The sequence below is a fragment of the Gymnodraco acuticeps genome, unplaced genomic scaffold (genome assembly GCF_902827175.1).
Source record: "Gymnodraco acuticeps unplaced genomic scaffold, fGymAcu1.1, whole genome shotgun sequence".
In the NCBI taxonomy this organism is placed as follows: domain Eukaryota; kingdom Metazoa; phylum Chordata; class Actinopteri; order Perciformes; family Bathydraconidae; genus Gymnodraco; species Gymnodraco acuticeps.
In genome coordinates this window covers 7,579,845-7,601,726 of record NW_022991154.1, presented here as the reverse complement: position 1 = coordinate 7,601,726, position 21,882 = coordinate 7,579,845, and the positions used below count along the sequence as shown (strand labels likewise).

At 44.5% G+C, this 21,882-nt stretch overlaps 1 protein-coding gene across 1 annotated transcript; it reads right to left on the bottom strand.

Moving 5' to 3' along the window:
• Window positions 1-4,615: 4,615 nt before the first annotated feature.
• Window positions 4,616-6,515, bottom strand: LOC117560617 (interferon-induced protein with tetratricopeptide repeats 1-like). The gene is given in 3 exon segments (XM_034237548.1): window positions 4,616-4,809; window positions 4,812-5,917; window positions 6,511-6,515. Coding segments are annotated over 3 exon segments (1,305 nt in total).
• Between the last annotated feature and the right edge of the window lie 15,367 nt (window positions 6,516-21,882).

The window sequence follows — 21,882 nt, the reverse complement described above, 5'->3', positions numbered from 1 at the left end:
AACAACCAATCACATGAATCTCCCGGCCCCGACATACAAAGCAAAAAAAAACGGGGATTTTATGCGAGCAATATATATATATATATAAACTCCCCAAACAGGCGAAAACCTACCAGTTTCACCCACTGTCTCTGGCACCTCCCTCCATGCCCGGTTCCTCCGGTTTGTATCCCGGTAAATAGTCTGGTCGTAAAGAACCTGGTGATTTGCTACCGTAATTTCTCGTTTGGAATATGAGGAAATGAACTGCGGTCTGGCTCTCCCTGCTTCCACACGGTTTGATTGGCTAGAGCTTCTACTGTCAGATTTGCATAAACGGATCTGATTGGCTGTCGCTTCCAGCTCAGCCTCAAAAGTTGAACATTGTTCAACTTTGGAATCCTGAACATCCTGGAAATCCTGGAAATCTTCGCCTCGCCCCCCCACAATGCAGTTCGGCGACAAGCGAGGGAAAGTGACGTCATCCCCATTCAAAGTCAATGGGCGGAGACGCGCTGGAAGCGGTGGACAAATCGCCAAAAGCTGCTGTGTGTACGGGCCGTAACTGTTTGCAATCAGCTGTACCTCCATTTCCTGCTAAACCAGTGTCTGCTCCTTGTGATTCTTCTGATGTGGATTTATCTGGCGTACCTGAGGTTTACCACAAGCTGAGGGAAGTTTTCTGCAAGGATAAGGCTCTTTCTCTCCCTCCTCACCGTCCATATGACTGCCCCGTCGATTTGCTTCCTGGAGCGCAGTTACCAACAAGCAAACTCTATAATCTGTCCCGGCCTGAGAGAGAGGCCATGGAGAAATATATCAGTGATTCTCTGGCTTCTGGAATAATCCGTCCTTCTTCCTCCCCTCTGGGTGCGGGGTCTTTCTTCGTGGACAAGAAGGATAAATCACTACGTCCCTGTATTGACTCCCGTGGATTGAATAACATCACTGTGAAGAACAGTTACCCACTTCCCCTGATTAACTCTGCTTTTGAGCCTCTCCAAGGTGCCACCATCTTCTCAAAGCTGGATCTCAGAAACGCTTACCACTTGGTTCGGATCCGCCAAGGTGATGAGTGGAAGACCGCCTTTAACACTCCCCTTGGCCACTTTGAGTACCTCGTCATGCCCTTCGGACTCTCAAATGCCCCAGCAGTTTTTCAGTCCCTGGTGAATGATGTTTTACGGGATTTCCTCAACCGGTTTGTTTTTGTTTACATCGACGATATCTTGATCTTTTCCAAGAGCCTGGAGGAACACCAGAATCACGTCAGCCAGGTTCTACAGAGACTGCTAGAGAACAAGCTGTACGTCAAGGCTGAGAAGTGTGAGTTTAACCAGGAACGTGTCAGCTTCCTTGGATTTATCATCAGACAAGGCAGGCTGGAGGCGGATCCTGGAAAGATTCTTGCTGTCTCCGAGTGGCCAGTCCCCATGACGCGGAAGGAATTACAGAGGTTCCTGGGTTTCGCCAATTTTTATCGCCGGTTCATTAAAGACTTCAGCATGATCGCAGCTCCACTCTCCAGTCTCACTTCCATCAAGGTCAAGTTCTCCTGGACCTCTGAGGCTAACGAGGCCTTTCTCAGACTCAAGTCTCTGTTCACTTCTGCCCCCATCCTCATCCAGCCGGACTCCAGCAGACAATTTGTTGTTGAGGTTGACGCATCTGACATCGGAGTCGGCGCTGTCCTGTCTCAGACTGCAGGGCCAAACAACAAGCTTCACCCGTGTGCTTTTTTCTCTCGCCGTCTCTGCCCTGCGGAGAGAAACTATGATGTGGGCAACAAGGAACTGCTGGCAGTGAAGATGGCTTTGGAGGAGTGGAGACACTGGCTCGAGGGCAGCGAGCAGCCATTTCTGGTTTGGACGGACCATACAAATTTGGAATACATCCAGTCAGCCAAGCGGCTGAACTCCCGACAAGCTAGGTGGGCTCTCTTCTTCGGCCGCTTCAACTTCTCCCTCACCTATCGCCCTGGTTCCAAAAATACCAAGCCCGATGCTCTGTCCAGATCGTTCTCGTCTGTGAGTCCAGCAACCTCTGCTGACTCAATACTCCCCCTGAGTTGTGTTGTGGGGGCCATCACCTGGGAGATTAGTAATTCCATTCAAGAGGCCCTTTTGGAACAACCCGACCCAGGAAGAGGTCCGCCTAACCGTCAGTTTGTTCCCGACTCTGTTCGTTCCCAAGTCCTGCAGTGGGTCCACAGTTCCCGTTTCTCTAATCATCCCGGTGCCAATCGAACACTTTCTCTCCTCCGAAGACACTTCTGGTGGCCTAGAGTCAACAGAGACACAAGGGAGTTTGTGTCAGCTTGCACAACCTGTGCTAGGAACAAGGCCTCCCATCAGAAACCCGCTGGGCTGCTCCAACCCCTTCCAATCCCTAGTCGACCCTGGTCACATATAGCCCTGGACTTTGTCACCGGTCTGCCTCCCTCTCAGGGGAACACAACCATTCTGACAGTCGTCGATCGCTTCTCTAAGTGCGCACACTTTGTTGCTCTACCCAAGCTCCCTTCAGCCCTGGAGACCTCCAAGCATCTAACCCAGCATGTTTTCCGTCTACACGGTATTCCAGCTGACATTGTCTCCGTCCACAATTCACATCTCAGGTTTGGAAGGCTTTTTGTCAATCTCTTGGAGCTTCAGTTAGTCTAACATCTGGCTTTCATCCCCAGTCCAACGGCCAAACTGAGAGGGCAAATCAGGACCTGGAATCTGCTCTCCGCTGTGTGGCCAACAGTAATCAGAGGACCTGGAGCTCCCATCTACCGTGGGTGGAATACTCTCATAATTCCCTCACCTCATCTGCCACGGGACTCTCACCCTTTGAAGCCTCTCTGGGATACCAGCCACCCCTGTTCCCCGAAGAGGAGAGTGAGTTGGCTGTTCCTTCTGTCCAGCAACATGTCCAACGTTGCCGCAAGATCTGGAAGGACACCCGCTTGGCTCTCCTCCAAGCTTCCGCCAGGAGTCAACAGTCGGCCAACCGCCGTCGAAAGGTTGCTCCCCCTTACGCCCTTGGCCAATCGGTGTGGTTGTCCGCCAAGAACATCCCCCTCCTCACCGAGTCCAATAAACTGTCCCCTCGGTTTATTGGTCCCTTTCCCATTGTGCGACTCATCAATCCCTCTGCTGTCCGTTTAAGGCTCCCCAGAAATATGAGAATCCATCCCACTTTCCATGTCTCTCAAATCAAGCCAGCTCTCATCAGCGACCTGTGCCCTCCGGCCGTTCCCCCTCCTCACCCCTGTGTCATCGATAACCATCCAGCCTACTCCGTGCGGCGTCTCCTGGATGTTAGACGCTGGGGTAGGGGTCTACAATACTTAGTGGACTGGGAGGGCTACAACTTGGAGGAACGTTGTTGGGTTCCTCGTTCTCGAATCATGGACCCAGTCATGGTCAGAGAATTCCACAGGGCCCATCCTGACAGGCCTGGTGGTCGCCAGGAGGCTCCCGTTGAGGTGGGGGGGGGGGGTACTGTAAGGATTTGCAGTACTCCCTCCTTCTGCTTCCCTTTTTGTTTGTTGTCTGTTGTTGTCAGTCTGTCTGTGTTTGTCTCCCGGGCTGGGCGTGGCTGACCTACTTCTGATTCCCGCCAATTCATCTCCGCAGCTGCTTCTCATTCATCCTGATCATCTACTCATCCACACCTGTTTATTAACCCGGTCTCCTCATCCAGTCTTCACCAGTTCGTCGTCAAGATTACACTGAATCCATCATCACCTCCTCCGCTTGCCACGTCCAGCCACTTCCTCGTCGGATTCATCCGCTCTCCACGCTACCTGATCCAGCCTGCTCGCTCCCCTCGGCTCTGAAACCCCTGCTCGCCACACTCCAGTCTGGTAGGACAAACACAACTCCAACTCCAACCAACTCACTCTCGGGAGCATAAAGACGCAGGCTCAAGCCACCTTTCGTCTGCCTGGCGATATCCCCAGCTCACTCCGGAGCCTCGGCTGAGGATCTCCATTCCCTCGCTGACTTATTCCCTTTCCTGGAATATATCAACACAGTTAGTTTCCCCTGTCACCATTGGAAATAAAACCTTTTGCTGCAAACTCCTGTTTTCTGTCCGTGTTTGTATTGTGGGTTCAGTTCTGAAAAGCAATTACGGAGCTTAACAGTTACAGGCAAAATGTATCAATAAACACTTTTTTAGTAAAGAGCATTTGATTTCGATTACATTTTTGCTTCTTTAAAAGTATCCACATGTTAAGCTTGTAGCTTACAAGGTTTGAGTTTACAAAGAGTTTATTAGCAAACATTATGTATATTTAGTTTTTGTATTTAACAATTAAGATACAGCCTAAAAACAGTGCTAAGCTCATTTGTATTTTTAAAAAGCGTTTGTCTGCTACTAAAGTGTAAAGCACAGTTGAAACCAGCAAATGAGACAGTTCAAAATATAACACATTTAGGTCAGTTTTAACGATGAAAGTCTAAAACCAATATAGAAAAATGTACGTTTCAGAGTATGGGTGTTGCTGCCTTGTGTACTACCCGACCAATAGAAGAAAAACATGTGTGTTCTTATTTGCAGCCAATCAAATTTATGAGGATATACAGATTATTTTTGCTAATACAATATATTTTTCCTGGATTTCAAACCATTGCTGTTTAGAACACTACGGCTCATTCAGGTTTACCAGAAAATCCCTTATTTCTCGGCACATGCTGTCCCTGCCTCTGTCTCTACTCTTCTCCAGTTCTTTGATGCTGTTCTTACGAAAGAAGGATTGATGCGGTATCTCTGCTGCCTTCATGTGATATCGTATTGACATGTTGCTATTGTGTTTTTCGAAATATAAATATTTTGCATGTTGTTGTAAAGTATTTGTTTGTCTGCAAGTTCCAAATCACATTCTAGCAGTTCCTGATATATCTGATCAGCTTTAGCCTGACCATCATATGGCAGTGCGTATATCTGAGCTAGGTCTATTTTCTTCCTAAGTGAGGAATCAGGGTAAAGATCAATCACCTTCTCAAGGAGAAGGATTGCTCTGGCTATTATGTCTTGCTTTGGACGACTGTACTTGTCACCGAAGATCTTCCAATGGTAGCAGCGTGCAGCACATCTCTTCAGATAACGCTCATCTGGATGGTTCTTCAGAGCCTTCTCTGCCAAAACAATGGCCTCATCAACAGATATATACTTTGTGTAAACCCTGAGCAATGGTTTTAAACCACTGTAGCTGCTGACAGGACTTCTCAAAACCTTTGTGGCTAACTCACATGCTTCAGCTTCTATTCTTTCTCCTCTCTGAGCACGTTGATCAAGGTATTGAGCAGCAAGGTACAAGTTCTCTGGATCCTGTTCTTGGGCAATTCTCATTTTCTCCAAGATGTCATCTTCCAGCCCTGTGCTGCTGTGCTTAGAAGCATACATTAAGGCTAAGGCATGGCTAGTGTTCCACTCTCGTATGCCTGGCTGCATCTCGATGGCTCTCTGGAAGTTATCTACAACAAGTGTTTTGTCTCCACTGACCGTCATCAGCGCATAGGCTTTTTCAGCGTAGGTCTCCGGGTGGAGCTCCTCCTGGGATGGAGAAGGGTATTTTTTAATCAGGGTGTCGATCTTAGACAGGTAGGCCTCACTTCCTGCTTGGTCTCCCAGGTGGTGGTGCAGCCAAGCCAGGTTCCCGTAGTTCACCACTAACCAGGGGCCCTCACCTGCACTTGTTATCTGGCTGAAGGCCTCTGTAGCCTTGTTGAAGAACTTCTGGGCTTCTAAATTGGATCTCAGCTTGTACTGAATGAACCCCCGCAGGTTGTAGATGTGACCCAGCATGGGGTTTCCATCATTGGTGCCAATGTCCTCCAGGTTGTCCTTGCGATGATTAAGTAAGGACGTACTGATGTCAAGATCCCAGGTGAAGTGGCACTGCTGGGCTTCAAGTTTGGACACCAGTGTTGGACTCTGGGCAGCACTGATGGAGAATAGAAATAACAAATATTGAATATTTGGGTTATTGTAATATCCCTTAATGTCTGCTAATGTGTGATATAACCACAAACCACTCAGTGATATATGTAATAGACTGCTTAGAGCCCAACATGTTTAAAGACAGCACCTATTGAAGCCACATTGTGTTCATCCTGCTGCCATCTGGCAACGATACTGAATAATTAGAACAAACTACAGGCGAGCTTCTCTCCTCGCTGTGAGACTCTTGAACTCATCCTCCATGCAGCACAGATAAAGAGTTGTTGATCTTTTTTGTAGGAAAACGTCACTACAACTTACATTTACCATAACCCACACCCTGAGTTGTAGAATGAGAATATATGAACTTTAAACGTTGAACCTTTGATCTCATTGAAAGAAAAATAACAAGAATTACAGAAAATAAGGTCAATGTAGAAAGAAGGGAGGGAGTGAACATCTTGTTGTTGACTAGTATGATTCATAATGCTAATATTTTGCGCTCAGACTCAATAAAACATTAAATAAATCCGTTTTGGGTTTGTGTGCTCTTAAATTACTCATACAATGAAATTAAATTGAGAAGCAGCTTCTCACCTCATCATTCAGCTGTTTATTCAACACATCCTCACTCCCAGGTCGGCCTATGTTGACGTTATGTCAAGTCCCCTGTCGGCTTTCTCCAACGCAAGGGGGGGGCCTTAGCGTCCATTTTCAACGCAAGGGGGGGGGGGGCCCTTAGCGTCTATTTTCAGCTTTCCGGGATGTCCATATGCTTCTATAGACGCTCATGGAAGCACAGCATTCGTTTGTGTCGGCTGCCCTTAAAGGCAATGTGAGCGTCCATTCTCATTGGATAACGGAGAATTGTACACCCGGAAGTAAGTATTCCCCTTACTTTCGATTGATTTTACAGTGATATCTGCACTACTCATCGACTAAAAAACACCATATTATCCTTGTTAATTACACAACATTGATTGGTTTAAATTGTGTGCAATGCTTTTGTATTTTTCCCCTTCGATTCGGAGAAACAAATGTGTTTTCGGAGTAAAGGATGGCAGAAGACACTACACTACCCAGAATCCCCAGCTATCATTTGGACTACACCATGTGCTCTGTTTGACGTCACGTGATCTTCAAATTTCTCCCTCAAGAAAAAAAAACATGGCCGAACTTCGTTTGATTCTCGATGGAAAATGCCTATTTTAAAGTTAGTTTGGCCATTAAAATGCGTTTTGATGTCATTTGATGCGAGAAATATGAGTTGTTATTTCAGATTATGTGTGCAGTGGATGTACATGATCTTTAGTTTGCTAGTTATTACGAAGATTACTTCAGGAAATTGCGTCCATAACGTTTTCATTGTTACCAAGGTGGTTGCTAGGGACGCTGCTATCGATATTATTTCTGTTATGTTGTGTAACTGTTTAATGGTGTTATCTTTATTGCTACCCCCTTCCCCGTCAATGTATAGTGTTCGTCCACAGCGAAAACATATTAGTTTAACAAAATCCGCATCTAAAGATAGCCTACGTTATTTCCCCCTGTGCAATTCCAGTCTCACATCTCACAGCACATCGTCATTAACAAATAACGGAAACAGACCGAAAACATTGAAAAAAAATACAATAATACTTTATTCCGAGTGTGCTTGCTTTTCTCTTTGGAAGTCACATAACGGCATTGTAATACACGGTTCGGCTGCATTAAATATTACATATCTGCCGTAGTTCTGTATTTATAGAGCCCTGATGAGAAGACTTCTAGACAAACATGAGGAACTGAAAACGTGACGTGGATCATAAATATATCAGCCATTAAACAACATCTTACATTTCTTTTCACACTTGGATCAAATATAAAAGTCAGCCGAATTAGTGTTAATACTGCAAGGAGACGTAATACGTCTCCTTGCAGTATTAACACTAATTCGGCTGACTTTTATATTTGATCCAATTGGTAGATAGGCTGTATTTACACCATAAAGGTGCACACCTGATATAAAGGGACACCTAGTGGTTAAAGCATGTTATTGAATTTCATTATTTTTATCATTAGATATTAATAGGATCCCTATAAAGTATATTAATTACTCGTTATTCTCTACTAATAGTTCATTAAAGACTGTATATAATGACTATTTTGCACATCCCTTTCAAGATTTCAAGATTTTCTAAGGTTTATTGACATATCATATAGGCCTACACAACTATGGTGTAGTTATGCATTGAATGAAAAACTTGGGTCGCAGGTTCCTCAATAGTGCATTACAAGACATCTATCAATATTTGTGCGTACCTCCAGCAATGTTAACTATGTTGAAGCACTTATTTTAACTGATATTATACATAATGTATTATACTCTTATAAGATGTATGTAGATATTTCATCTCCGACCTTGTCAGGTATTGAACAATCAATAAATAAAGAACACAGAATTGTTGAATATAAAACACAGAATTTGTGTGATTATACTAAATGATTTACAAATAAACACCACTGCATATTTAACCGTTACACATGCTGATGTAACGCAAATGTTCCAACTTGAGATCAATAAAGTATATCTTATCTTAAGCTGATCGATGGCTATACTGCCATATTTGCTAAATGTGCCTCTGAACCTTAACAAGTGCATGTTTCAGGCTTATCAATTAATGTAATTGATGTAATGTTATCAATTAACAACAGGGGTCACAAACATAAGACCAGCTGTTAAATAAAGCTCTTCTGACCTTAGCTGGCATGTGTGTATATATATATTAATGCTGCCCATTATGGGCACAAGCAATTTTCACCCATTTATTAATTATATGTTTTAAATGTGAGTGTTTCCTATCCCCTAAACCTCCAGGGATGTACACAGTTTAATACTGGCAACTTCTTATTATGGGAAATACGAAAACGTCTTTTAAAACTACAACTCCCAGTAGAGACGTGCCATAGATACAGAACATGTTGCGAAACAGAATAGCCAGCATTTGTAGTTCTGGGGACAGGGTGGGGGAGGGGGGACGCGGTGGACCCGTTCAAATCCAGTTTTGGACAGTCTGAGTGGTTCCATCCCATTTCAAGTGCTGTTCGAGGCTCCGCGTAACCCTCGGGGCACACTCTCCAATCACAGAGCTTGAGGACTATCACGGGGTTTGTCAAACAGAGCACATGGTGTAGTCCAAACGATAGCTGGGGATTCTGGGTAGTGTAGTGTCTTCTGCCATCCTTTACTCCGAAAACATATTTGTTTCTCCGAATCGAAGGGGAAAAATACAAAAGCATTGCACACAATTTAAACCAATCAATGTTGTGTAATTAACAAGGATAATCTGGTGTTTTTTAGTCGATGAGTAGTGCAGATATCACTGTAAAATCAATCGACAGTAAGGGGAATACTTACTTCCGGGTGTACAATTCTCCGTTATCCAATGAGAATGGACGCTCACATTGCCTTTAAGGGCAGTCGACACAAACGAACGCCGTGCTTCCATGAGCGTCCATAGAAGCATATGGACATCCCGGAAAGCTGAAAATGGACGCTAAGGCCCCCCCCCCCTTGCGTTGGAAAAAGCCGACAGGGAACTTGACATAACGTCAACATAGGCCGACCTGGGAGTGAGGATGTATTGCCCTGTCACACACCAGCCCTGCAGAGACAGAAAGACAGAGTAGTGAGGGGTAAAAGGAGCACACAACAAGTAAAACACAAAAACCCCATGCAAAACATAACATTACCCCCCCCTCAACGGACGCCTCCTGGCGGCCTACCAGGACTATCCGGGAAACGGACATAAAAGTCTCAAGAGTTTTGGGTCCAAAATGAGCGAGCGAGAAACCCATTGTCGCTCCTCTGGCCCATACCCCACCCAATCCACTAAATACTGGTATCCACGGCCCCACCTACGAACCTTCAACAACCTCCGTACAGTGAAGGCCGGGTGGTTGTCGATGAGCCGGGGGGGTGGAGGGGGTCTGGTCGGAGGGCAAAGAGGGCTGCAGGAAACTCTCTTAAGGAGTGACACATGAAAAGTGGGGTGCACCTTCAAGGCAAGAGGCAACTTAAGCCTAACCACACTAGGATTGATGACCCGTTCTATCTCATAAGGTCCAATGTATCTGGGAGTGAGTTTCCGAGAATCCGTTAGAAGAGGGATGTCACGGGAGGAAAGCCAAACCTTCTGGCCCGGTTGGTAATCCGGAGCTGGTCGTCGATGACGATCCGCCATCCTCTGGTTCCGGGCGGAGGTGCGGGTAAGAGCTGCCCGGGCTTCACGCCAGACTCTGCGGACTCGCCGAAGATGCCCCTGTACCGAGGGAACTGCCACCTCTCTCTCTTGAACCGGGAAAAGGGGAGGTTGGAAGCCGTTGGAAGCCATAAAGGGTGACATACCCGTGGCAGAGCACACCAGGGAGTTGTGGGCGTACTCAACCCATGGCAGATGAAGAGACCATGAGGCTGGGTTTCGAGAGGCAACACAACGAAGAGCCGTTCCTAGATCCTGATTTGCCCGCTCCGTCTGGCCATTGGTCTGGGGATGGTACCCAGAGGACAAACTGGCCGACGCCCCCAATGCCCGACAAAAGGCCTTCCAAACTTGGGAGGAAAACTGCGGACCCCTGTCTGAAACAATATCCTGAGGGATACCATGCAGCCTAAAAACATGCTGGGTGAGAAGAGTGGCAGTCTCGAGGGTAGAAGGTAGTTTAGGCAGGGGGACGAAGTGCACAGCCTTAGAGAAACAGTCAACGATGGTCAGAATAGTGACGTTCCCGTCTGATGGTGGGAGACCAGTCACAAAATCCACCGCAATGTGGGACCAGGGCCGGTGGGGAATGGGAAGTGGGCGAAGAAGGCCAGCGGGGGCCTGATGTGAGGCCTTGCTGTGGGCACAGACGGAACAAGCTGAGACATACTCCTTTGTGTCTGCGGACATAGTGGACCACCAGAAGCGTTGTCGAATAAGGGCCAGGGTCCGATGAAAACCTGCATGGCAGTCAACTTTGGACGTGTGTCCCCACTGGAGCACTGGAGATCTAATATCGGGGGAAACGAACAACCGGTCTGGTGGACAATCCTGAGCCGCTGGATGGTCCTCCTGGGCCTCCTGGACCACCCTTTCAATCTCCCATCTAGCTGCTCCCACGACACAGGAAGATGGCAGAATGGTTGCATCTCTTGAGTCCTCCACTGGGGAAGCGAACTGCCAGGACAAGGCGTCGGCCTTCACATTCCTGGAGCCAGGCCGGTAGGTCAAGGTGAAGTTGAACCGTCCCAGGAAGAGAGCCCACCGAGCCTGGCGTGAGTTGAGCCTGCGTGCAGAGCGAAGGTAAGACAAATTCTTATGGTCCGTCCATACTATAAAAGGATGGTTGGCTCCCTCCAGCCAGTGCCTGCATTCTTGAAGGGCCAGAACCACTGCCAGCAACTCCCGATTACCAACGTCGTAATTCCTCTCAGCAGGGGTCAGCCGACAAGAGAAGAACGCACAAGGGTGGAGCTTCTGGTCTGCGGGGGAACGTTGGGATAAAACTGACCCCACTCCAGAATCAGAGGCATCCACCTCCACCACAAACTGGACCCCTGGATCAGAATGAGAGAGCACAGGAGCAGTGGAAAACAAACATTTCAGTCTTACAAAAGCTGCCTCAGCTGCAGGAGACCACTCAAAAGGCAACTTGACAGAGGTGAGTTTAGTCAGAGGCACTGCTACCCTACTATAGTCCCGAATAAACCTTCTATAAAAGTTTGCAAAGCCCAGAAACCTTTGCAACTGCTTCCTGTTAGAGGGAGTGGGCCACTCGGTCACTGCTTGGACCTTGGCGGGGTCAGTCCTTAATTGTCCCTTGTCGACGATAAAACCCAGGAAACTCACAGAAGAGGCATGAAACTCGCACTTCTCAGCCTTAACGTACAGTCTGTTCTCAAGAAGTCTCTGCAGTACCAGCCTAACATGCTGGACATGCTCCTGAAGAGTGCGAGAGAAGATAAGGATGTCATCAAGGTACACAAAAACAAACCTGTTTAACATGTAAAGCACCCAGATATTGTTCTAAACTGTATTAAAGTAAACAGGTATTATCTTGAACTGTTTTGAAGTGAACATGTATTATTTGGGACTGTTTAAAGTAATCCTATATATATATATATAAACCTTCTTACTTACACTCCATGACCCAGAGACCCTGACACACACACCTCCTGTCTCCATGCAGCACACACACATAAACTCCTTAACCCAGATATCAACACACACACACATACGCCTCCGCTTATCAGCACACACACACACACACATGTTCTTTTTCCAAGGTTCTTTCTGGGGAGAATAATCCCAAGCACCAATATATCTGTGTACAATGTTTGATTGTTTTAAAAGAATAGTTTGTGTGAAACCTTCCCTGGGAAATTAAAGGAGTTGGGTCCGGTGGAAGATAAGAAGTGGCTCTCCACCTCAAAATATATCCATATATACTGTTGTTTCTTCATGCAAAATGCCCCCTGTTTCTGACTGGCTGGTCCCGATACCTGTATCGCACGGCAGTAGAGCGGGGAGCCCGGAGTGTTCTGTTTCAGGGCACTCTGTATTTCGTATTGTGTTTTTTTACTGTATTAAAATCAGATTATTGTTATAATTTTTATGCCGGTGTGTTGAATTCCCTCTTTTATCAATCTGACCAGGCTCATCTAAAGGACGGCGCGGAGCAGAGGTGGGCTTTAAGCCACCACTATTGTGTTTGCTCCTACAATCTGGTGACCCGCCGACGTGATGAGTTCTGGTCTATAGGAGGACCACCGACAGCCAGCGGACGAATTTCAGTCCAGGGAAGGACACCTGCACACCGTTGACAACTAAACCAGGACGTCCAGATACAAAGGTGAGCAGACACCTGTTGATTGTCAAAGTCTGTGATTGGCTATACTACAAAATGTTTAGAGTTGTCAGCGGCGTTCTCAGAGTCCTTAGTCATGGTAAAAAATACAATACTGTAGAAAGTGTTTGTAGAGTCAGGTAGATCAGTCCTGTACCTAAGGCACTAAGTGTTGGTAAAGAGTCTGGTATTGCAGTCCAGTACCTTAAACTCACTAAAGTAAGAAGGTGCTTAGAGTCAGGTAGAACAGTCCGGACCTAAGGCACCGAGTTATATTTAAGTAAGTGCTTAGAGTCAGGTATGCAGTCCTGTACCTAAGGCACTGAGTGTTTGTAAGAGTCGGGTAAATAGCTATAAGTCCCGTACCTTAATTCACTAAAAAAAAGAAAAGTGAACCAGCGAGAGCGTGAGGTAGTTTAGTCCAGCACGGCTGACTCGCTGAAGTCAATATTATATGTGGGTATTCAAGAGGAGATACGCAACTTTCAAAATCAATTTGAAATGACCGGATCTCGCAAACTCTTGCTGTGGGGTTGATCTGAACGGCTAAACGTGACGTTAAAGGATTTTTTTGGTTTGGGTTAATCTCCGTGTGACGGTCACATCTCTATATAGAGGTGTCGAAGCACCGTCAAAAACCAGAATTATCTGTTGAAATAATACATCGCACAAAAAAGCCGGACAGAATGTATAAGGGAATAAACTCTGTGTGATCTTTTTACGTCGAATCTGTGTAATAATTGAGAAAATAGAGCATAGCAGTAGAGACAGGAGACAGTTGAGAGCTGAGAGCTTCATCAGACAGAGGAAGCTCATTTGTGGTCACCTGCTGCACTCTGGTGGCGAACAGGGTGTAACAATATTCTGGGATTGGAACTCTGAATTCAGAATAGAATAAAGGACGACAAGATTTGTCCAGTGTATTAATGAATACAAGTAATCTAGTCAGATAATAGATATGAAGTCAATTATGGAAGAAGAGTAGACCCTTTGTTTCAACCAGAAAAAGAGCAAGCTATTCATCACAATTGTATTTTTAGGTTATGAATAAAACAAAAAGAAGTAGCCTAAGTGAAAAGCAGAAGGGTTTTTGAACGCTTGTCAGTCAGAAGGAATCTATTAATGTGTATATGACAGGGGTGCTTATGCCCGCTTCGGTTTTCAATGTCCGCCATCACGTTAAAACAGAGGATTGGTGGCATTTTCAGTTCATTGCTTACTTCCACACGCCTTTCCCCCTCCTTGTCTCTTTCATGACTTTATTTAATGCATTAGAACGATTGCTATCGTAACTTTCCGTGTTTCTGGAAGTCAAACTCACTGTTCACATTACGGAGTATATTTCCGGAACGGCCTTTCAAAATAAAAGCCACAGGCCGCTGTTCACCAGAGATGCCTTCACAATAAAACAGTAATTAGTTTAACAATATATTTAACTTATATTACGTCCTTAAACATTGATTTTAATTCATTACAGTTTTCAAATACGGCGCGGATTGAATACAGTTATTTGTGTATTCTGTTACAACCTCACCATGCTTGTAACACAACTTAGATAAACAATTTGAAAATGAATAAGAATAACCAAGTAGGCTAGATAAAAGATTAGTATAGTGGTTAAGGAGGGTGTCCTTGTTTTGCATATTAACTTAGAACTGAAGTAATAAAGACTAGGCAGACTACTACCATTAGTTTGTTTTAACATTCACATGTTTCAGCATTCCTGACCTCAGCCGTTTTATTTTGTAACCCGTTGGGAGAGAGATTTAAATTGAGTTTTTCTCAGTAGCTGAATGTGATTACAGCAGCATTGGACAGTCCTGCACCACCTTTTGGGTTCTCTGAATCAGTGTGTTGGTGAAGAGTTGCTCACTGCAAACTGAAGAAGTGTGCAAAGAACGCATCTCTGAGGAGATATTGACATTTTGCTTGTGCCTCGTTGCCAAGGCAACAGTGGTGTGAAGAGGTACTGCGGTTTTGGGGGATTTCTGCTGTACAGAGGACAACGTGTGTCTGCCAAGTGATTCCTTCCCTCATCCCAATGCCAGGGAGAGTTTCCTTGGAGCCCACTGACCAGGGCCGGTCCTAGCTTTTTTGGGGACCCTGCCACTGACTACAGCTGCATCACTGACTGTGCTCATTATGACAGGATCTTGAGACATGCTTGCCTCAGATTGTTCAGACTCTGAAGGAATTATGCAATGATTTTACAATATAATTGTGCAAGAGTTTCCCAGGGGGTGGTGTAGAAACCTTAATGCTTAGTGTTTAGATAAGAGGCTGCTTGTTTAAATGATGGTCTGGAATACTGAAAAGATTAATATTCTTGGTTAGCAAACAAGACATCTGATTATTATGTCACACATAATCTTGTTATAGAAACTAGCTATATGTAAAACGTGTGGTTGTTATACCATTGTTATCATGAACAAAAGATAAATAAGGAAATAGTATCTGCTTAAAGATGAACAGATTTCATACCCTAGAGAGGATTAGTTATTGTGAATACTCCACAAGGTATCTACTAATGTATTTTAAAGAAACAAATTTAAAGAACTTGAATTGACTTGATAAATAAGTGAAGATAAGAAGATGTATTAACCATGAATCAATCAATTGGTAAATTAAAAATAGCGGTAAAGAGGAAAACTATTAAAGTGAAGTGAAAAATCATCCAAAAACACACTGATGGAGAGGGGGGGGGGGGCATGATGGAAGTATGCACTAGACTTTAAGTAGTGGGTGTTTTGGAGTTAGGAGTACAGTGTAGAACCATATTTACAAATTATTCTTTTAGAGTTTTTATTCATGTGTGAATTTGGTAGTGTTTTAATTTGTTACAGTATTGATCAGTTCAAAGGGAGAGTTTTAGTAACATCTCTATAAGATCAGACAAATATTTATTTATATAGGTCATGTTGAAGGGAAAGCTAGTTCTAAACAAAATATAGTATTTCAATTTGAGGTACTGGTTTCACCATTGTGGCATAGTTATTACCATAGGAGGGCTTTCGGATGGACATACGAAATGACTTCTGTTTGTAAATCCTTGATAAAGTAGGGAGTAATTGTTGCATGTTCGGACACCCAAGGTTCCACGCACTGTTAAAGAGGGTAACATTGTTCTTTAAGTGCACCAGAATTTAAGATAAATTAATATAATGAGTTATGAAATACATAGAGCTTTACAGATCCTAATAATGTTTTGACTCAAGAAAATAATTATATGCACAAGTTTCTGATCTATTAGACATTTTAATATAGATTAGGTGTTAATGAACTGCAGTAGTAGTACTATAAGGAAGTGAGTTTTGTACCAAGTTGCAGGAAATGTGGGAAACAGTTGTTCCGATGAAAAGTTAGAGATATCTGGAAAATTATAGTTGTAATCGTGAATTAATAAATGATGGCGCTCCATATATGACTGATTTTTGTAGACAAAGGATACTGGCCTAAGCTGAAATATCAAAGTCTCTGCAGAGCACGAAACATGGCCAAAAAGACTGAGACCAAATTACCGTTGACCCTGGACAGTGTGACTTGAGAAGGCACTGTCAAGGACTGACTCTGGGGTGTACCTGACCAAACTTGACTTTACAACCAGAAAAGTTAGAGAATGTGAGTGTATGTCTGCATGTGATCAGTGCAACTGAATGATTTAAAACAATGACTAATCAAGCATGCTTTTGGCCTAACACATTATTCTGGGGCTCTGTGGAAATGAGAGGTTTCCTAAAAATGTGTGACCCGTTTCTAATCTACTTGATATTTCACTCCCACAGGCAGTGGCTGTTTGCAGAATGTGAAACTCAAACTAAAACATGAAGATTCTGTTTCTTTTAGGACTGAAAGATGGAGAGAAACACTTCATTTCACTGAAGTGTTTACTGTGGAAAATGATGGATGTACAGTACATTTGGGAATGATGTTTGGTATTTTCTTATAATCAATTATTACCTGAAGGTTTTCTTCCCATACAGGATTTTGTTACACATGAGTTCATGTGTAAAAAAGGGGGAGTGTCTGACCATTGATTGACAGTTTTAGAATGAACCTGCTCCATATCTGGGGATAAGATACTGTTTGATGGATGTTGACATATCTCTAATATTGATTGAGTTATAACAGGTAACACAGATGCAGAATCAGTGGCCAAGGGGCTACTGTGAGAGATGTAATTCCAGAATGGAATACTGAAGAAGTTGACCTCGTGATAATATCTAAGCACTGACAGGTAAAAGCAGTATCACCAGGAAATCATTCACTTTGTTAGTATCATGATTTTGGTTGTTTTTGAATCCATAACATTAGTGTGTTTCTTTACCAGAAACATTAGCAGTTCATATTATATTTAGATTTTAAATGGGATCTCAAGGATTTCATTAAGAATAACACAGATGCTTGTCAGAAATTCAGAGCTATTGAAATATGTTATTTAGTTTACTTAAAGATGTTGGGGTTCTTATTTAGTTGGCACAGTCCAAGTATTAAGATTCTGAAGCTGCACTGGCAGATAGGAGGTCTACAATTAATTTAGAAAACCTGTTCACAAACGTCTGTTGTTTCAAGACACCCCACCAACAAGCTCCAAGCGGCCTACGAAGTGGTTGGTCAAACAGCTGAGGGCCCCGGAGCCCTGAGCGTAGGCTTGAGGGATTTGTATCAGATTTCTCCACACAGGTTGCTGGCGCCAAAAGAGGGACCCAGGAGGCCGAGACAGCGGAGTTCGTCTGGCTGAAGGTCATCAGGACAAAGTGGCTCAACCCCAGGCTCTCCGGCCCCGACCGAGTGACCCAGCGGATCTCTCATGCCGTCCGTCTAGGAGGAAAGGGGGACAGCTGGAGCCAGTGTGCGGCGGGGAAATCACCTGCTACCGTGGACGACATCAGGATGGATCTGGCTCTCGACGAGGAGGTCGACTCGGAAACAGTCATCAGCGGGCCGGAGGATCGGGAGGACATCTCTCCAGCAGTCGACTCGGGAGGCATCATTAGCAGGCCAGAGAAGGAGGATCCAGAAGACATCTCTCTAGCAGGCAGCCCAGAAGCCGCCGTCAGCGGATCGGGGGGACAAAGACACGGCAAGCCAAGACGGCACAGTGGACTCCACTCTCCGCTGAAACAGGTTGATATAGCCGGTGTGGACTTTGTTCTAATATCCCATTTTTTGAGGAACTCTGTTTCAATATCCCATTTTTTGAGGGAGAAGCTGCCCCTTCCCCTTCGTACCAAATGCTCTTGCTGGCTTACGCGTCGGAGGAGGACGAGCACGATGACTCAGCCGACAAGGACAATTTTTTAACATATTTTGGTCTCCCTCCACTGTCATAAAAAGTTGTTATGATGGACTGTTCCTAAAGTTTTAAAGTGCTCTAAATCCCAGCTTCTGATGGATTTATATAAATGTTGGGGAACAGACAGTAGAAAAGAATGACAGTAGGTTATGTTTCAAATGCTGTGTATAAATTGATCTCTGAAGGAGAGATCAAAAGAGGGGTTAAAGCACCCAGATATTGTTCAAAACTGTATTAAAGTAAACAGGTATTATCTTGAACTGTATTGAAGTGAACATGTATTATTTGGGACTGTTTAAAGTAATCCTATATATATATATATATATATATAAACCTTCTTACTTACACTCCATGACCCAGAGACCCTGACACACACACACCTCCTGTCTCCATGCAGCACACACACATAAACTCCTTAACCCAGATAACACACACACATACGCCTCCGCTTATCAGCACACACACACACACACATACACTTCCCCTCACTAAACACACACACACATGGTCTTTTTCCAAGGTTCTTTCTGGGGAGAATCCTAAGCACCAATATATCTGTGTACAATGTTTGATTGTTTTAAAAGAATAGTTTGTGTGAAATCTTCCCTGGGAAATTAAAGGAGTTGGGTCCGGTGGAAGATAAGAAGTGGATCTCCACCCCAAATATATCCATATATACTGTTGTTTCTTCATGCAAAATGCCCCCTGTTTCTGACTGGCTGGTCCCGATATCTGTATCGCACGGCAGTAGAGCGGGGAGCCCGGAGTGTTCTGTTTCAGGGCACTCTGTATTTCGTATTGTGTTTTTTACTGTATTAAAATCAGATTATTGTTATAACTTTTATGCCGGTGTGTTGAACTCCCTCTTTTATCAATCTGACCAGGCTCATCTAAAGGACGGCGCGGAGCAGAGGTGGGCTTTAAGCCACCACTATTGTGTTTGCTCCTACGCATGTCACGCAAAACATCATTAATCATAGCTTGAAAAACCCCAGGTGCGTTCGTTAACCCAAAAGGCATTACTAAATACTCAAAATGTCCCCTGGGAGTATTGAATGCAGTCTTCCACTCATCCCCCTCCCTTATTCTCACCAAGTGGTACGCATTGCGAAGATCCAACTTAGTGAAGATGGTGGCTTCATGAAGGGGAACAAAGGCTGAGTCTATGAGTGGAAGGGGGTACTTGTTCTTGACTGTGATCTCATTAAGCCCTCTGTAGTCTATGCAAGGGCGTAGGGTCTTATCCTTCTTGTCCACAAAAAAGAAACCGGCGCCCATAGGCGATGAAGAGGGGCGAATAAGCCCAGCAGCGAGTGAGTCAGAGGTGTAACTCTCCATGGCCTCCTTCTCTGGCCTAGAGATATTGTACAGTTTACTAGACGGAAAGGGGGTGCCAGGGAGCAAAACTATGGCACAATCGTAGGGCCGGTGAGGCGGCAAGGATAGTGCGTGGTCCTTGCTGAAAACCTCCTTGACACTGATATTCAGGGGGTATAGAGGCGAGATCAATGGGTTTGAGGGGGTCTGGTGCTCTAGTAACTGTGGGGGGTACAGCAGAGTGTAAGCAATGAGAGTGACAGAATAAACTCCAGTTAATGATAGACGAGTTGGCCCAATCTATGTGGGGGTTATGGAGCTTCAACCACGGAAAACCTAAAACGAGTGGCGACATGGGTGAGGGGATAAGGTACAGGGAGATTATCTCGTGATGGTTGCCAGAGATCTTGAGGGAAACTGGAGCAGTACGGTGAGTGACTTGGGCTAGGAGTCTCCCATCTAAGGCAAACACATCCTTAGGTTCTGGAAGAGGCTCAAAAGGGAGTTTAGACTGCATCACAAAGTCAGAGTCAATGAAATTGTCATCCGCACCAGAATCAATCAAGACCTGCAGCGGAACAGAGTTCTGAGACCAGGAAATAGTACCTTTGACTGGGATGCGGTTGGAGGAGGCTGAGTTGATAGAAGTGTGGCTCATCAGTGCTCCCCCTGTCGCTGATGAGCCATGTCTTTTGGCAGAGACAACAGTCCCTTCCGGGAGCCAGGCTCTTAAAGAGCAGGGCTACTTCTCAGGTCGACTATTTTCATTTCCTCGCTCCTCGGTCTCACCGGAAGTTGATTTGCCTGCGCCATCTTGAGTACCGTCCCATGGCTCTTATTTCTGCCGGAGGACTGAGGATCGAGGAGCGAGGAGCGATCATGGAGGAGCGATAACCGAGGAACCACCAGACCAGAGCCATATAATAGAAGAGTTATGACAACGGAAGTCCAAAAACGGTTATCGTCACGTGGTTCATGTAGAAGAGGATCGTTCCCCGGAAGTTCATGGCGGGCAATGTGAATGCATTGATAACAGGAGATAGAACTACGATTTTTGGTAATTATTAGTGAATAAAGGTTTTGATTTGCAATATTTATACAACAAATCGATATGTGTATGTATTTACATCAATATGTTTAAAAAAATTAAATAGAATTTGCTAATATTAAGTGATAATATTAGGATTAGTGTGAACAACTAGTTTACATGTTAGGCTAACAGTGCCTTGGTTAAAGAGCCTGTTGCTGTTTATTTATAGCTTTGAATTCTTTAAAACCAATATTATCTTCTTAAACTTGTATGGTAGTCAGGAGCATCACTTTCTAATGTTTATTGATATATTTAGAGGGAGGGGATCTAAAGTAATGCTTTAAAATTCAGATTAGATTCATGTCTACCATTTTCTTAAATTCATGGTAGTTTCAGTAATCCCATGGTAATTGAGGACACAAGTTATCTAAATGACTAATGTCATCTTTATGGCTTTCAGAAAGGACAGGAGACCGACAGGTGACTATCAAAGGACTAGCAGCAGCAGCAGCAGCATGATGATGATGATGTTAAATGTGTTGTTTTAGGAACATCCATTGCAAATACATGGAATTCAATAAACATTGAATAGCATATCATGCAGTTTGTCTGTGCCTTTTCCTCCTTGTTGTCCTGGTTTGCTGTGCTGCCTCCTAGTCGCCACCATGGTTTGCTGTGCTGCCTGGGGATGCTCCAATCGCTCAGAGAAAGGAGTACGAATGTACGGCTTCCCCACTGACACAGAGCGGAGGAAGCAGGAGCTATTTCACAACCAACAGCAAAAAAATATGTGATTTATATACAAACACTGCATTTGCACTTTTTCACAAAACGAAAACCACACCATTGGGAAAGCTTAATGTTTTGTTTAATACAAAAAACAGGAAAAGGCTTGAAAAACACTGAGAGTTGAGACTCAGGGTGCAGGGTGAGGGTCTCAGTGCAGGTATTCAGGCTCCATTGAATCCCCCTCTGGTTCTTGTGCTGAAAGAGGGAGTAACAGACAGGAGAAAGGGTTATACACACCTATATAGCACACCTATTGGATGGGAAATTGCCTTGGGGAGATAAGGTGTGGTCTTTGTTCCCAACTGAAGTTATGGAACTTTATTATTTGTGAGTTTAACAAAGTATGACAAATGGCATCAGTGAATTTCTATAAAGTTGTCTCACATTCTTGGTCATATTGTATATACAGTATGTAATGAGTATAACATGTCCAGTAAGTATAAAGTGTTTCCTAATACTGTGTATTCAACCACTATGTATGTGGGCAGACAAAACTGAGTTGTTCTGTGTGTGAAGTAACCTCAAGTCACTCCGCAGGCACATTTTGATGCAGATAAGTTTGTCAAGACAAAAAAGGGCAAGACTAGGCTGAGAGCAGAGGCTATACCCACCATCTTCGTGCATCGCCCTGTGGTCAAAAAGAGAAGGGCCCCTGCACCACGATTCACCCCGG